This window comes from Pipistrellus hanaki, assembly GCF_964339955.1.
Source record: "Pipistrellus hanaki genome assembly, chromosome: 5".
NCBI classification, from domain to species: Eukaryota; Metazoa; Chordata; class Mammalia; order Chiroptera; family Vespertilionidae; genus Pipistrellus; species Pipistrellus hanaki.
In genome coordinates this window covers 33,008,317-33,025,158 of record NC_140507.1, presented here as the reverse complement: position 1 = coordinate 33,025,158, position 16,842 = coordinate 33,008,317, and the positions used below count along the sequence as shown (strand labels likewise).

The 16,842-nt window shown below is 39.0% G+C and overlaps 1 protein-coding gene across 1 annotated transcript in view; it reads left to right on the top strand.

The window, feature by feature from the left end:
- The window catches only part of CHSY3 (chondroitin sulfate synthase 3), a 226,646-nt gene extending 219,816 nt beyond the window's left edge, over positions 1-6,830 (top strand). The window contains exon 3 of the mRNA XM_084886772.1: positions 4,578-6,830. Coding sequence (XP_084742898.1) covers positions 4,578-6,140 — 1,563 coding nt within the window. The 3' untranslated portion in view covers positions 6,141-6,830. The remainder of the gene's footprint in view (positions 1-4,577) is intronic.
- The last annotated feature ends 10,012 nt before the right edge of the window (positions 6,831-16,842 follow it).

Genomic DNA, 16,842 nt, shown 5'->3' with positions numbered 1-16,842 from the left:
AACATAGTTCATAGTTTCAAATAACAATTGGCATGTGTTTTCAGGAAAAAAAAAAAATGGATGAAACTGAATCAAATCAGTCTTGAATCAAACCCAAAATCCTTCTCGAAATATCTACAGTTCCCATCTTCAAAGCCAAAGGATGTTGATTTGAAAAATCTGAGTATGGAAAAGCAACCAGATGAAATACTGATGATAAAGGATCTGCTATGGTCTTAGCCTTATTCCTTTTAGGTCACCTTTTTTAGGAAAACATTTTTTTTTTCTCTCTCTCTCCACCCACATATTCACACACACGTTTATGTACACACATATTTGAAAATCTTCCTAATTCTACATGCACGTATATGTATACTTTTAAAATAAAGTATTTTATTCAGTGGAGTATAACCGACAAACGTCTTAAATAACAATTCAATGAATGTTCACAAATGGAATGCATACCTGTGGCGATGACCTAGAGCAACATTAACAGCACTCTACAGCTCCCAGCTCCCTCTTTTGATCTTTGATCACTATTCTAATAGCTAACTATAGGTTAGCTTTACCTGTTTCTGACTACCATATAAATAGAATAAAGCAAATGTATTTCTTTGTATATGGCTTCTTTCACTTGTTTGTGAGATCTGCCCACATTGTTGTGAATCATAGTGTTTCATTTTTTTAATTTATGTCTTGTTTTCTATTAAATGAATACATTATATTTATTTATCTAGTCTACTCTTGATGTACATTTGAGTTATTTTCAGTTTGAGGGTATTTTGAATAATGATACTATGAAAATTCTTATATATGTTTAGGTGCACGAATGTATGCATTTTTATCAGACATATATCTAGAGTAGAATGCATTTTTATCAGACATATATCTAGAGTCTCAGGAATGTATATGGTCATTTTATTTATTTTTTAAATATATTTTATTGATTTTTAAAGAGAGGAAGGGAGAGAGAGAGAGAGTTAGAAACATCGATGAAAGAGTCATCTATCACATCCTACTGGGGATGTGCCCACAACCAACGTACATGCCCTTGACTGAAATGGAACCCGGGACCCTTCAGTCCGCAGGCTGACACTATATCCACTGAGCCAAACCGGTTTCGGCCGTTTATGGTCATTTTAGTTGATACAGTTTTCCATAGTGTTTGAACCAAGTTCCATTCTCACAAACCACGTAGGAAAGTTCCAGATCTTGATAGTGCATTATCAGTATGTTCAGTTTTAGGCATTCTTTAAGTCCATAATGTTATCTCATTGTGACTTTAAATAGCATTACTCTAATGATGAATGAACTAGAGAATGTATTTATATGTTTATTGGGTATTTGCATATTATCTTTTGTGAAGTGCTCATTCAGGTTTTTTTTTCTCATTTTTAATTGGGTTTGTCCTTTCTTACTAATTTGTATGGATTCATTACATATTCTGGGTTTTAGTCATTTTTGGTAAGATCTGTTAAAAATGTTTGTCCCACTGTCTAGTTTTCCTTTTATGATCATAAAGGAAATATTTTTTAAATATTTTTATTGATTTCAGAAAGGAAGGGGAGGGAGGGAGGGAGGGAAGGAGAGAGAGAGAGAGAGAGAGAGAGAGAGAGAGAGAGAGAGAGAGAGAGAGAGAGAGAGAGAGAGAGAGAGAGAGAGAGGAGAGAAAGAGAGAGAGAGAGAGAGAGAGAGAGAGAGAGAGAGAGATCAATGATGAGAGTGAATCATCAATTGGCTGCCTCCTGCGCACCCCCCAATGGTGATAGAGCCCACAACCTGGGCATGTACCCTCACCTGGAACCGTGACCTGCAGGTTCATAGGTGCTCAACCACTGAGCCATGCCAGTTGGGATCCTTTTAATGATCTCTTAATGGTGTTTTTGAGGAACAGAGTTTTTAATTTTAATGCAGCCTAATTTATCAACCTATTTTTATGATTAGTACCTTGTGTCATATATAAGGAATCTCCATGTAACCAAAAGTCATACAGGTATTTTCTCATGTTAACTTTTAGAAATTAAATTCTTTTGCCTTTAAAAGACAAACAATTCATCTGAGATGGATTTTTTAAAATTGTGGAATGTTTTTATCAGGTTCCATATGAATATCCAAGTGATCTTATACTGTTTACTGAAAAGACCACCCTTCATTCTTCAGTGTCATATTTGTTATAAGTCAAATGATAAGTCCTATGCCATGTGTACATTTATTTATGGTTTATTTTGGTCCTTTGTTCTATTTATCCTTATACCAATATCATACTGTCTAAATAACTTCCCATTAGTAGTATATCTTTTTTGTAAAATTGTTCTGAGTATCCTTGACTTTTCATTTCTATATAAATTTCAGAATCAACTTGTTAATATTAATAGCAACTTTTTATGATGAGATTTATACCAGAACTACACTGAATCTCTATACCAATTAGGGAGAGTTGATATCTTATAGTATATACTAAACAAACATTTGTAAATATATTCCAGCCAAATGTAAAGAGGATATATCGGGATCATGATGAGTTTAGTCAAGGAATAAAAATTTAAAAAAAAAAAATCAACCAGTGCAAATCACTATAACAGGAAAAAAAAAAAAAAAATCCCAAAATCTTCTCACTGGGTGGAGAAAAAAACATTTGCTCAACATTAAAATTCATCCATGATAAAAACTCTTTGCAAACTAGCACTGGAAAGGAACTTTAATGTTTTAAAAAGAGATACTTCATCTCTGACTCTGGGATTGGAACAAGGATTCTGCTATAGCACATTTGACTGAAGGACCTTGCCAGCAACAAGGAAACTAACTGAGACTTCTTACTTAGCAGCTGGCTTCTGCAGAGTGACATTGCCAAAAGACAGAAGTCGCTAATCTGGAAACTGGCACAGTGTCACTTCTACTGTGGTCTACTAGTTAGAGTATTCACAAAGCCACCCAAACTTAAGAGAAGGGGACACAGACCCCACCTTTCTGTGGGAGAAGTGTCAAAGAATGTACCACCACCAATCTGGCACAAGTTTTTACATGTCAGGAACTATTTATTTTTGCAATAAAATTTGAACTCTCACTTGGTTGGAATAACTTGAGCTCCAGTTTGATTGAATATAAAATTATGATTCATTAATTTGCTTCATTGGAGTCTACTGTTTTTCAACATGGAATGTTTCTGTGGAAAATGCTGTGACAAGATTCATTCTTTTACTACTTAGGGCCAAAGTGGGTTCTACTTGTTTATTTTATTTTGTTTTTCTCTTGGCCTAATTGCATACATATATCAGCTTTTAATAGTATTAAATAGGTATCCATACTTTTAAGTCTATATTAAATATATATGTGTGTGTATGTGTATATATGGTGTGTATGTGTATATGTGTATATGTATATGAAGTATGTATATATACCCAGAGATATATATCTCCAAACTTTTAACCTCTTTTAATTCCTATTATTTTGATAATTTTCTCAAGTCTCTTCTTCCTGTGTTTGCCAGAAATCTGTTTCTATGCTTCTTGTAATATAACTATTAGTAGTTTTATTATCTTCTTTAAGCTCATTTCTCCATTCCTTGAGTTCTTTTTTATGGAAATTGTATTGTCTATTTCAGTGGTTGGCAAACTGCAGCTCAGAGCCACATGCGGCTCCCAACCCACGGTTTGCCGCTCTGTTGACTAATGAGTTTGCCGATCACTGGTCTATTTGATAGATCAATGACTTTTTCTTGCTTTGGATATGTATTCTTAGGTTTGCAGTATTTCTTTTGTCCTTATTCATTAATGAAGTCACAGATTTCTCCTTCTCTTCTTTCTCTTCTTTCTTTAGTACTTATCTTAATGGGTGTGATAGAGAACTCTTTACTGATTGGTATAGGAGGAATTAGCTAGCCGTTTGAAGTGTGCTCTCGTAATTCTACCTTTCCCTCATTTTTGTTTTTAACCTGAAGTAGAGAACTTGTTCTAGACTAACAGAGAGACTTTCTGGTACATAATGATGTCAAGCATGTCTGATTTTGGATGTGATCCTTTAAACCAGTAGCATAGATCGATGTAGTTTCTGTCCCACCTTACTTTACCAAGAATTTATTCTATAAAAATGGTATATCAGGATACTAGATAAAAATTTACTTCTGTTTTGGGAGGGTGATAGTGTCATTCCAAGCAACAGGACATTGAGGTCACACTTCAGTTGAAAACCCATCCCCACCCCACCCCCACCACCACCATATTTTGAAAAATCCATTCTCTACCACTGTGCCTCTCCCTGAGAGTGATCCATTATAGGGTTAAGGATATATTCAATTCTTGTTTTCTTTGATACTTTAGGGTGATTTTAGAATGGGTAGAGGGACAAAGATTCTTTACTTCAAAATATATAGCTGGAGGTTAGTTGGAACTATGCATATGAATTGACAGGTTAGTTTGCAGTATTTGAGCATATGAATTTGACATTAAAATCTATTTTTATTTCTTTTATATATAGATTTGACAAGCCATTTTGTTCCAAAATACCATATAACTAATTTTATTAAATATTTTAATTGACGTTTTAGTTTATTGCTTCATTTCTTTTAAAATTTAATGTACTGTTTTCCTTTTGCTTTTCAGATGCAGCAACTGTTCCATGAAAATTATGAACACAATCGAAAGGGTTATATTCAAGACCTTCACAACAGCAAAATCCACGCAGCCATAACCCTTCATCCCAACAAAAGGCCTGCCTACCAATACAGGCTTCATAATTACATGCTGAGCCGCAAAATTTCCGAACTTCGCTACCGCACCATCCAGCTCCACCGCGAGAGGGCGCTGATGAGCAAGCTCAGCGACAGTGAAGTGAGCAAAGAGGATCAGCAGCTGGGAGTGATGCCTTCTTTCAACCACTTCCAGCCTCGGGAGAGGGATGAGGTGATAGAATGGGAGTTCCTGACAGGAAAGCTCCTTTACTCGGCATCTGAGAACCAGCCTCCTCGACAGAGCATCAGCAGCATCCTCCGAACCGCGCTGGATGACACCGTCCTGCAGGTGATGGAGATGATCAATGAGAATGCCAAGAGTAGGGGCCGGGTCATTGACTTCAAGGAAATCCAGTATGGCTACCGCAGGGTTGATCCTATGCACGGCGTGGAGTACATTTTGGATTTGCTCCTCTTATACAAAAGGCACAAGGGGAGAAAAGTGACCGTGCCGGTGAGGCGGCATGCCTACCTTCAGCAGTTGTTCAGCAAGCCTTTCTTCCGAGAAACGGAAGAGCTGGATGTCAACAGTCTCGTGGAGAGTATCAACAGTGACACTCAGTCATCTTCCTTTATATCTAACTCGTTAAAGATACTATCCTCTTTTCAAGGAGGCAAAGAAATGGGAGGGCACAACGAAAAGAAGATACACATCCTCGTTCCTCTCGTTGGAAGGTACGACATTTTCCTGAGGTTCATGGAGAGCTTTGAAAATACTTGTCTTATCCCAAAGCAGAACGTAAAACTGGTCATCATCCTTTTCAGTGGGGATTCTGGCCAAGATGCCAGCAAGCACATTGAGCTGATACAAGACTATCGGAACAAGTACCCCGAAGCAGAAATGGCCCTGATCCCCATGAAGGGAGAGTTTTCCAGAGGTCTCGGCCTCGAAGTGGCTTCCTCCCAGTTTGACAATGATACTTTGCTGCTATTTTGTGACGTTGACTTGATTTTCAGAGGAGACTTTCTCCAACGATGTAGGGACAATACAATTCAGGGACAACAGGTGTACTACCCCATCATCTTTAGCCAGTACGACCCAAAGGTAACCAATGGGGGAAAGCCTCCCAGGGATGATGACTTTGTCTTCTCAAAGAAGACTGGATTCTGGAGAGACTATGGATATGGAATTACCTGTATTTATAAAAGTGATCTTCTGGGTGCAGGTGGATTTGATACCTCAATACAGGGCTGGGGCCTGGAAGACGTAGATCTCTACAATAAAGTTATTCTATCTGGCTTAAGGCCCTTCAGAAGTCAAGAAGTAGGAGTGGTACATATTTTCCACCCAGTTCATTGTGACCCTAACTTGGACCCGAAGCAGTATAAGATGTGCTTAGGATCCAAGGCAAGCACTTTTGCCTCAACCATGCAACTGGCTGAACTCTGGTTGGAAAAACATTTGGGTGTCAGGTACAATCGAACTCTCTCCTGACAGTCCAGGCAACACACATTGCCTTTTTAAAGGGGAGTTTACCTCATTGTTGGTGGTGTTATTTTTATTATTGTTATTTTTATTGTTATAATTATTATTGTCATAATTTTATTTTGTTGTCCCGGTCTTAAACAACTCTTGGTTGTCTTCCAAAGGGTGTTTGTTGACCTCGAGCAAGAAGAGTCTGCAATTCACTGATTTTTTTCAGATTTCTACTGAAGTCAATATAGGTAGTACTTTTATATATCTTTATCTGAGATTGAGTTAAATTGTGGCAATCAAATGACTTTTGAAGTTCATTCATCACGAGAGACAGCTTAGAAGAATGTTCACTTGGGGCTTACAGATGCAATATCAACTTTTATTTTGTTTGTCAAATTCAATGTGATACAAGTATTTACTGGTGAAAGGTACCACAAAAGTGCTTTATGCTTCCTATGGGGAAGGGACTCTGTAACATAAACTTGAGTTTTGTAATTTATACAAGGACTTAAATATATATACAATAATTTTCTTCATCTTTAGAATTTTTAAAGTAAATGAACACTTATGATTGTATGTTTATTTTTTAAAAAGAAGTTTTAAAAAATTGAGGAGTTTTGTTCCACAAGCAACCGGTACTGGCTACCCTGGTCTTAAGAAAATTATATACTCCTCACAACCGTCTGCTATAAATGCGAATGAACTTTATTTTCTCAAGGAAATATGATTTAATTAAATATTCATGTACATTTTAGAAGCTTTATGAAACAATGTCTTTCATTTGCTGGCAAGAAGATAAAAATGACAGAACCTGGTTATTTATAATAAAACACAGGTATAACACTATTCTTTTTCAAAAACGCTAAAAAAGTTGTGTTGTTTTCTTTTAGTCCTAGTCCATGTACCTCTTCTCGTGGTTATAACCGCCAAGATGTGCTTGCTACACAATCTGGAGGAGTTAATAAGAAATTATGGACATGCTATTTGTATGATTACGCTTTCAATCTGGCCTTCATAGATTAAAATGAGCGGCTTCTTTGTTCAATAACTTTCAGTCCGGGAGAAGCAGTCCTTCCCCAACCTCTTCAGCTTTGTAATCAACCTGAAACCAAAGAAAGCAAGACTGCAAATAAAGGGGTGCCTGTCGTAAGAGCAGCCCCCTTTTAGAGGCATTCCCTTACCCAGAAGTTTTGACTTCAGGTTAAAGACATTAGTACATTATTAAAATGTTTTTTTAACTGTTTTCCCTAAGAGTGATCTCAGCAGTCAACAGAACGGGAAACCGGCAGTTTGCCAACCACTGCCTTAGGGTAAGGCACACTGGGTTCCTACAACTGGGAGGACAGAGAAGCAGTGGCTCAGAAAGCAGCATGTGGGAGGGAAAGAAAGGTAGCCTGGCTAAGTAATGTAAGGTGCACTGATGCCTTCATTCTCCCATGTAAAGCTCATCACCATGGCCAGGATAGGGCTACAGATATCCTACCGGTTATTTGAGACTCCTATTGATATAGTCTCCCTGCTTCAACAGATCTTCTGTGGGGTGGGGAGAAGTAAAGAGGAGAGATACAAAGTTTTCCTAGGTCCACGTCTAGCCTGGGCTATTTCTTTCAGGACAAGGCAGTCCTAGGCGAGGGCTCCCCGGTGCTGGCCGCACTTGAGCCCCTCCCCCAGGCACTCGCAGCAGTTAGAAAATGGCTGCATCTTCTGGGCTTCCTCCTGGAAGAAGGAACGGCCCAGGGCCGATCTGCAAATGCAGCTGTGTGGCCGCTGACTAGAGATGGGCTCCAGCTTTCTTGTGTGAGAAACAGAGGAACTTTGCAACTTACTTTTCCAGTGCACACTTGTTCCCTTGGTTGGACTACCAGTCCACACGTGGGTATTTCATTTCTGTAGCTCCGCATCTATTAACTAGGCGTAATGGTCTCCACTTTTAGATTTAGAACTGTCTTGGCTCTGACAGAGTTGCTTTAGCCAAGTCTGTATGGGTGAAGTGACAAAAATAGTCAAGCCATTCCGTGGTGGTGTTCATGTGGACGGCTTGTGCTGTCAACTGGCTGAGACCATATAGAAGGGCTGTTACTGGCATCAGGAATTCTGAGCACTTGTGTGTTTTCTTTTACCTGCTGACTGAGGTCCAGAAAACAATATCAATATTCTGAGACCTGTCATAAGGATAGATTTAAACGGACAATGCCAGTAAAATGGAGAGTGTGGTGTTGAGTGGGCAGCAGGTGATCAATAAAGATGATGTTGAAGGTTGATGAAATTGTTATTGGGGAACATTGAAACAGAACATCCATAGCTGACTAAGTAAGGTAATGTCAATAACGTACACATGTTATAATTCACATTATGCTGCTTTTTCAACCTTAGAGGAATTTTGTGCAGTAGATACTAAACAGATTTTTTAAAACACAATTTTGCTTATATAAGTCTAGTAAAATTTCAGTCAGGAAATATTGCAGTGCAAGTGCTTGAAAAGTCACAGGGACTCATCGTGCAAAATTATAAACCAGAATTTAAATCCACCTGAATTAACTTCAGCACAGTGTATATGTTCAAAGGCGATCTCTGAACTGCCTTGTGTATAATTTCACCAGTATAACGGCAGGATGCCTTCTCATCCCGGGGCAGCTGCCACATGACTAAGACCTGGGGTGTTTTAAGGGAGGCCTTTATATTTAATCCTCTGTAGAACTCTGTTATTTCAGTTGTCTAAGTTAAAGAAAAGAGCAGACCCTGATTTATTTTCTTCATTAATAAATCACTCATAATTGCTATTTAGTAATAGTTCTTCCCAAATAACTATCTTTATTGCATGTTAACATATATACTGTTCAGCAAAATAAAACCTGCAACAGAGCTAAGTCATGCTATGTAAAAAAATAAGCTGTTCAAGAAAGGGTTTGTGAAGACCAGAGCAGAGTACAATGCTGAATTATTGAATCTGTCAAGTTTTTTAGCATCAAAAAGTGCCATTAATTCCTTTCTGATGAATATGACATTATGGAGATCATATGTTACAGTTAAGGGAGTGTTATCGTGTCTGTTGTAGTATTCAACAATGTAATTGGGGCGGGGGGGGGGGGGGGCGCAAAATGTCTTCACTGAAAGAGATTACCACCCCTAAGGCAAATACTACATGGCCTCCCATCAATCAGATCCCAATGACCATACAATTTATAACAATCACTTTCAAATCTATTTCAGTGCAGATTTTAGTCTTATTGTGTGAAGAAAGAAAACCAAAGTTCAGAACAGTATGTGCTACATTTTGTCTATACAAAGGGTGTGTGTGTGGGGTGGGGGTGGGGGTGGGGGGGAGCATTTGTCTTTTCTGCTTAAGAAACTCAGTCTGAAAATATTAAATGGGAAATCCCAGAAATAAGCGATTCATAAATGTTAAATCGCACACGGCTCTGAGCAGGGATGAAATCTCGCGAGTCCCGCTCTGTCCAGCCCCATCCCGCTCGGGGAGCCCACCTGGCCCAGCACAGGACTCACCCATTGGCCCGGCGTCTCCATGCTGTGGACCTCTGGCCTGTTGCTTTCCGGGTAACCGTCTTGGTTACCAGATCCGCTGTCACAGTATGTGGTGCTAGTGCTCAAGTGACCTTCGTTTTACTCCACAATGACGCCCGAGCACAACAGGAATGAAGCTGGCAGTTCAGAGACGCCACACACAAGTCGAAAGGGGCTTCCTCCAGGTGAAAGTTCTCTGTTTAATAAAGAAAGAGTTGCATGCCGAGGTTGCTGAGCTCTAAGGTAAGAACGAATCTCCTTACCTTGAAACTGAAGAAGGAAAAAGAAAAACTGAAGAAGGAAAAAGAAACCCCTGCCAGTCGAGAGAGGTGGGGGGGGGGGGGGCTACACTGGTTAAGCGGCACATGCCTCAGTCAGTGCTACCTCATTCACCTCTGCATCTCATCACGTGGACACTGTATCCTCTCACATCAACACAAGAAGAACAAGGGTGAGTACAGTACAATGACCTGTTTTTGAGAGACCACATTTACATAAGTCTTATAACACTATATTGTCATAATTGTTTTATTGTATTATTAATTATTGTTATATGCTGTGTCTAATTTATAAATTAAATTTTACCATAGGTATGCATTAATGGGAAAAACACATAGTTTATATATGGTTCTGTACTATTTAGGGTTTCAGGCATCCCTGGGGGCCTTGGACGTGTCCCCACAGGTAAGCAGGAACGACGGGAGCCATGGAAGACAGATTTCTCTGGGAAGCAGCCTGTGATCATGGCGGTTATGGGACGAGTGGGCCTCTAAAGGGACACGTTACCAGTTCTGGTGCTGCTGACTTGCCTCCTTCCCCATCTCCACTGTTATTAGCATGCGGGTCATTGTCAACCGTACAGTAAAGGTTGTCTGACTGTCTGTGTCCAGACGCCTCCTAGCCTTTGCATTTGTGAGCAGTAGCAACAGGAGCGGTAGGTCAGCATCGTGGATATGCCAGTGCAGCTCTGCCTCTGTGTGCCCTGCAGCCTCGCTAGGGCACCTGCCACGCTGCCAAGGTTGCCCTGACAGATGGTGGGCGTGATGGTGCCCCCGGGTGGTAATACAGCCATATCTGAAGCAAGCAGAAACCACCTGGCACTGGCACAAAGATGCCAGCACATTCCTGTATTGCAGCCAATTTGACACGCACCCATTTCCCTCTTCTTCTCCTCGGTCCGAGGCTGCCAAGGTCGGCACCCTATTTGAAATTCTACTCCATTCAGGATTTTATTTCAATCGCATTCAGTCCATGTGTGTTAGTGTACAGGTTGGTATAAAAGCCGAGATTTTTGAGTTTCGTTCAATTTCCACCCAACTTCAGTCTTTATTAATGGGATTAATTCTGAAGGGATTCTTGACTATCAGAAGCATAAAAATTTATTTTTAATAGACCTATAAAGAGAGTGACTTCAACAGAAAAGAGAGAGGAGCATTTTTCCTGCAGAATACTTGCTCTTATCTGCAATATTAATCGGTGAACAAATATTTACTTACAAGGTGTTTAGGAATGATACTCTCAAGTAGAAACTCTAAGACTGAAATATGTGTCACCTAAAAGCACCACTCCCAGCCTCCTTCTCTGGGTGTTCTCCATCTCTTTCTGAGTTCTGTCCCCGAAGTTCCCACAAATATCACATTTTCTTACTTTGTCCAACTGGGGGAAAGTTTATGTATATGCAGAATAAAACCTAAGATCTGTAGGTGAATTTCAAGTTTAGAAGTATGAACCTATCTTGATTCTGGAATTATCAGTCCAAAATGACTCAGAGCCAGAGGTTCAGATAAAAATGAAAATAAATACCACAACCTCAGGGTGAATCACTTTCTGTGTCTAATCTTATAAATATTCAGTCACCACAATCAGCCGCAAGTTTATTTCTCTTTCCCTCTTATACCCACCAAAGTGGCTCCAATACCTATTTCAAAAGGACAGTCTTTAATAGATAATGAATAAAATGTTAAAGGCATAACACTAAGAAAATGAGGGAGGGAGGCATTGCATTGTATGTCTGCTTTTTTAAAAAATCTTTTCATTTTCTCTGCTAGTGGATTCTTCTCTCCTTCCCACACTTAGGATCAACTTGCTACAAGATATAAGTTTTAGACTATAAGTTTCTAGTCTTGGTTTTGAGAAGTTGCCACTGTATAAATCATGAACTTGAAGGCTGAAGTTAACCTAAAATTTTCAGCTCTTTTTTTGTTAGCAACCCTGGACTATTTAAAGCATGCTGGAATTTATTTCTCCTTGTTAGCCAACTGGAATCCCAGGGGCAGGGATCTTACACAGTCTCTTGAGATTTCGTTCAGAAACACAAGGCAGAGAATTTTGAAACCCTTTGGTACCCTTCAAGTACTCCCCATTTCTCAATCTGTTTAGCAATAAATGCAGGTTTGTACTTTCATAAAAACAACACATTGCATCAAAATATTTACTGAATTAATTATCCACTTGCTTAAAGGAAAAGAGATTCCATGAATAAATGTTAATGTGTATTCTTAGACGCTATTTTGCTTTCAGAAACTAAATTTATAATGAAAGATATTTTATAATTTACTTGGTAAGCCATTATTATATGCAACTTCAGGATACAGAATAATTATGTATATGATTTATACAATGATCACTCTTTTCCCCGTATCTATAATGTTCATATTTTCATATTCTATGCAAGACGAGCAGAATTCTTCAAAGTCGACGAAGAGTCCAAAAGGGCTCAGAAAGGATAGCAACCATCATTGCTCCTTTGCTTTTACATTTGCCCCCTGGACAATGGGCAGTTAATTCAGGAAAGGGGCCTTTTGTCTTCAAACACTTCTCCCATTTGTCAGTTCATACTAAAACACACACACACAATTTTAATAAGGAAGAGGAAAAGGCAAAGTGATTCTTTTGTTATTTGAATCATCATTATAACAGCAAATCAGCTGTTGTTCACTAAGTGCTTACTTACTCTGCACTATTGCCTGGGTAAACATTGTCTCCTTTGAGCTTTGACTCGAAAGTAGGTACCGCTATCCCTATTTTACAGAGGAGCAAAGTGGCTGACAGATACATTTTGTCCTCCAAAATGAAAATGTCTGGGTTTGAGCTGGGATGCAAACACTGATCCATCTTAGTCCAGACACAGGCTTTCTTCAGAAATAGTAAGTGAGGCAGGATGGATTGTGTATCTACCCTGTTTCCCCGAAAATAAGACAGTGTCTTATATTAATTTTTGCTCCCAAAGATGCGCTCGGTCTTATTTTCAGGTGATGTCTTATTTTTCCATGAAGAAGAATACGGTACACATTTATTGTTAAATGAAAATAAAGGAAATTTATTACCTGTATACGGTACGGTAGTACGGTAGTTGTCAACACAAACCAGACAAACTGTGAATCTTACAGTATCAAGAATTTACTTATTTATTCAATGACAATCATGTCATCATCTTCTGGAACATCGTCATAACAATCCAATTCCTGAATTTCCTGGTGAGTTTCTTGTGACTCCATTTCTTTCAGAATCAGTGGACCAAATCTCTCATGTTTAGCCTAGGGGGGCCTTATTTTTGGGGGGTGCCTTATATTTCACTCAGAAGGAAGCCTGTAAGTAGGTCTTATTTTCAGAGGATGTCTTATTTCCGGGGAAACACGGTATCTGTTTTCCCACCTCACAGGTCACTGATGTGAGGTATCTTTGAACAAGACTGAGGTGCATTTGCACGGCTCTCGTGTCAGCGACGGCAGAATGGTTCTGGCGAAAGCGTTTTCTTCCGTCCTTTCTCCCACACGCTCTCGCTCCCTCCTTCCTTAGTTCCTTCACTTAACAAACGTGCTCTAAAGCCTTATTTGAGACAATAGGCCAGGATAATATCTCATTTTGTTCAAACCCTGCCTTGGTAGCATCAATCCACATCAAGTGACTGGGTTGTCCATAGTGCCACACTTCATAATTTGGTCACATCAAAACATCTTAATGGAGAGAAGTAGGATATAATGAAATAGAGACTCACAGATAGTAGGACAAATATCTAAAAGAAAGACTTTAAAACCACAGAATACATATATTGGTGTGGGCAAAAGTAGGTTTACAGCCGAGACCGGTTTGGCTCAATGGATAGAGCATCGGCTTGGGGACTGAAGGGTCCCGGGTTCGATTCCAGTCAAGGGCATGTACCTTGGTTGCGGGCATATCCCCAGTACGGGGTGTGCAAGAGGCAGCTGATCGATGACTCTCTCATCGATGTTTCTAACTCTCTATCTCTCTCCCTTCCTCTCTGTACAAAATCAATAAAATATATTTTTTAAAAAAAAGTAGGTTTACAGTTGTTTGTATGGGAAATATAATAATAAATAATACAAGAATAAAATCTGCTTCATGTACTTGCAGCTATAAACCTACTTTTGCCAACCCCTGCATTTTGGAGTAAAATTACTAGCATTTGTATATGCTTTTAAATTGCATAATTCTCTGAGTGTACTTCTTAAATAAATATAAATAAGTGTATAAACAAGTTAGTTTATGCTTCTAAAATATATGTTTCATTGTTTTCAAATAGCTCCTAGATGTCTTAATTTTATTATTATTACTAGAGGCCCAGTGCACAAAATTCGTGTGCTTGAGAGGTCCCTCAGCCTGGCCTGCACCCTCTCCCAATCCGGGAGCCCTTGGGGGATAGCCAACTGATGGCAGTCAGACATTCTTAGTGCTGCTGGTGAGGTGGGAGAAGCTACTGCCACCTTCACTGCACTTCTGACTGGGCAGTGCTATCCCTGTGGTAATGCACTGACAACCAGAGGGCAGCTCCTGTGTTGAGTGTCTGTGCCCTGGTGGTCAATGCACATCATAGCGACCAGTAGTTCCATCATTCGGTCAATTTGCATATTAGCCTTTTATTTTATAGGATTGTTTAATGAAATAACTTTTGACTATGAAGCATATTAGGAAAATGTCATTTTTTTAAACAAGAAACATTTTGGGACAATTGTAACTAGATTTTTTGGCTTTAAAAAACCCAGTGCCCTGAATGGATTGACTCAGTTGGAGAATCGTCCTATGCACCAAAATGATGTCGGTTTGATTCCCAGTCAGGACATATACCTAGGTTACAGATTTTATTCCTGGTCAGGGTACATACAGGAGGCAACTAATCAATGTCTCTCTCTCTCTCTCTCTCTCTCTCTCTCTCTCTCTCTCTCTCCCTCTCTCCCTATAAATAAATAAATAAAGTGAGATCCCTGCTAGTAATATAGTAATACTGTGTGTGTATATATATATATATATATATATATATATATATATATTTTTTTTTTTTTTTTTTTTTTTAAATCCAGTGGTGAGTCAGTTAGAGGTATTATTTCTCTGGGGCATTCTCAGAAAGGAAATTTCAGCTTTAAATTTTTTTGAAGAAAATGAACTGCAAGGAAATTGCAGTCTTTTAGGAGAAAAGTCCATGGAAATGAGTCTCTTCCTCCTTCTGTGCTTTTATAGATATTTTTGAATTCTCTTTATTCCTTGACCTTGTGATACTAGTGCCTCTTTCTTTCGGTGGGAACTTGTTCCTAAACCAGGAACTGCAACCTGCGGTCCTTTGTTTCTCTTGTCCTCCGTGGCAGTTAGCCAAATCATTTCTCATCCTAATTGATTTCTTCAGCATCTTCAGAAAGTGTAACCTTGTATGCCTATTTTAAAATTCTTTCAGTGGACAGTTAATAAAATTTTAAGCATTTCTTAAAAAATATATTTCATCTTAAAATAGATAAATGATGCATAGAACTAGCCTCTTTTTTATCTCCATGGAATCAAATGTAGTTTTGGTATTGTTTTGATGTGGGTGGGGGTTGGGGGGACAAACCCAGGATATTGCTTTAGAAGTTACCAGGACATCACTTATATGGGCCATTCAGGGTCAGCTCATCTTTCCTCCTCTACATATTTGTCTTCTCCATTAACTACCCTCCTTAATCTCTCTTCTTTCTTAATTCACCTTTTTTCATGTATTGATATTTTAGCTTTGTGGATTTCTAGATTCAACATATTCAGGGTCCTGAATCATTTTACCTCTTTTAGTCCTCTACCCATTCATCAACAAGTTCTCCATCTTTTAGTGTAAGCTGAATTTTTGTTAAATACTAGGCAATATGGGGGGGGGGGAAATACACCCCTCCCTATAATAATAACAAAACAAGAAACCAGACCTCAAAACGAAAGTCTCTTTCAGGCCCAGCCAGTGTGGCTCAGCAGTTACTGTTTCCAAGAGATTACTGATTCCATTTCCAGTCATGGCACATGCCCAAGTTTCAGGCTCAATCCCCAGTAGGGGGCATGCAGGAGGCAGCAGATCGATGATGTTTCTCATTGATATTATCCCTCTTCCTTCCTCTTTCTCTAAAATGCTCAATAAAAAATAAAAAAAAATTTTTTAATATCTCCTTCAGGATATCAGCAAGGATACTAAGGATACTAATGCTTCTTTCTTTCTCCTGCTTATTCTGCACAATTCTGGCAGGGATTCCCTTTAAAAGTTGTTTTTTTCTTCAAAAATATGAAAGTAAACCATGTCTCTAGTGTCACTGTACTATCACCTAATTCATGCTCTCAAAATCTCTCCTGTGTTTGAAGTTGCAGATCAAAGGCTATGACTTAAGAAAATCTACACTTCTGTTGAATCTGAACAGCTCTGGGATCTATCAGTGACCCTTGCGGGCTCAAGGTTCCCTTATCTAGGGGTTTTGAGCAGATTTTGGAGTGATTGTTCTGTATCAAAAAATCTTACAAAGCACAGAATTCCAGTTGGGTCCTCAATACAAAGATAACAGCTGCTCATTAATCACAAAGGCATATTGGCTGGCCTTATGTAATTATCTCTTCAATATCCAAAGCCTTCTTAAAAGAAAACTTTCGTGGGGAGGGTTGTCTGTTAAGCACAGGTTTGGAGTTCATGAAAATGGATGATGACTTTAAGCCATACTGCCATCAAGCTCTGGGGGCTGAGTGTCAGAGGAGCCTTTGCCTGAGAGTCAGAAGGAGCAGAGATGACTATTTTCCAAGGGAAGGGCCTCTCTGGACCATGTGCCTTTATCCTAGAAGGCAATACTCACCTGTCCATTACCATAGGAAATTGTAGGCCATTCTGTATTATGTTACAATAGTCCTGCTTCAGTCATGAGTGCTGTTTGAATAAACTATTGTTAGTGTGCATCAATCCACTAGT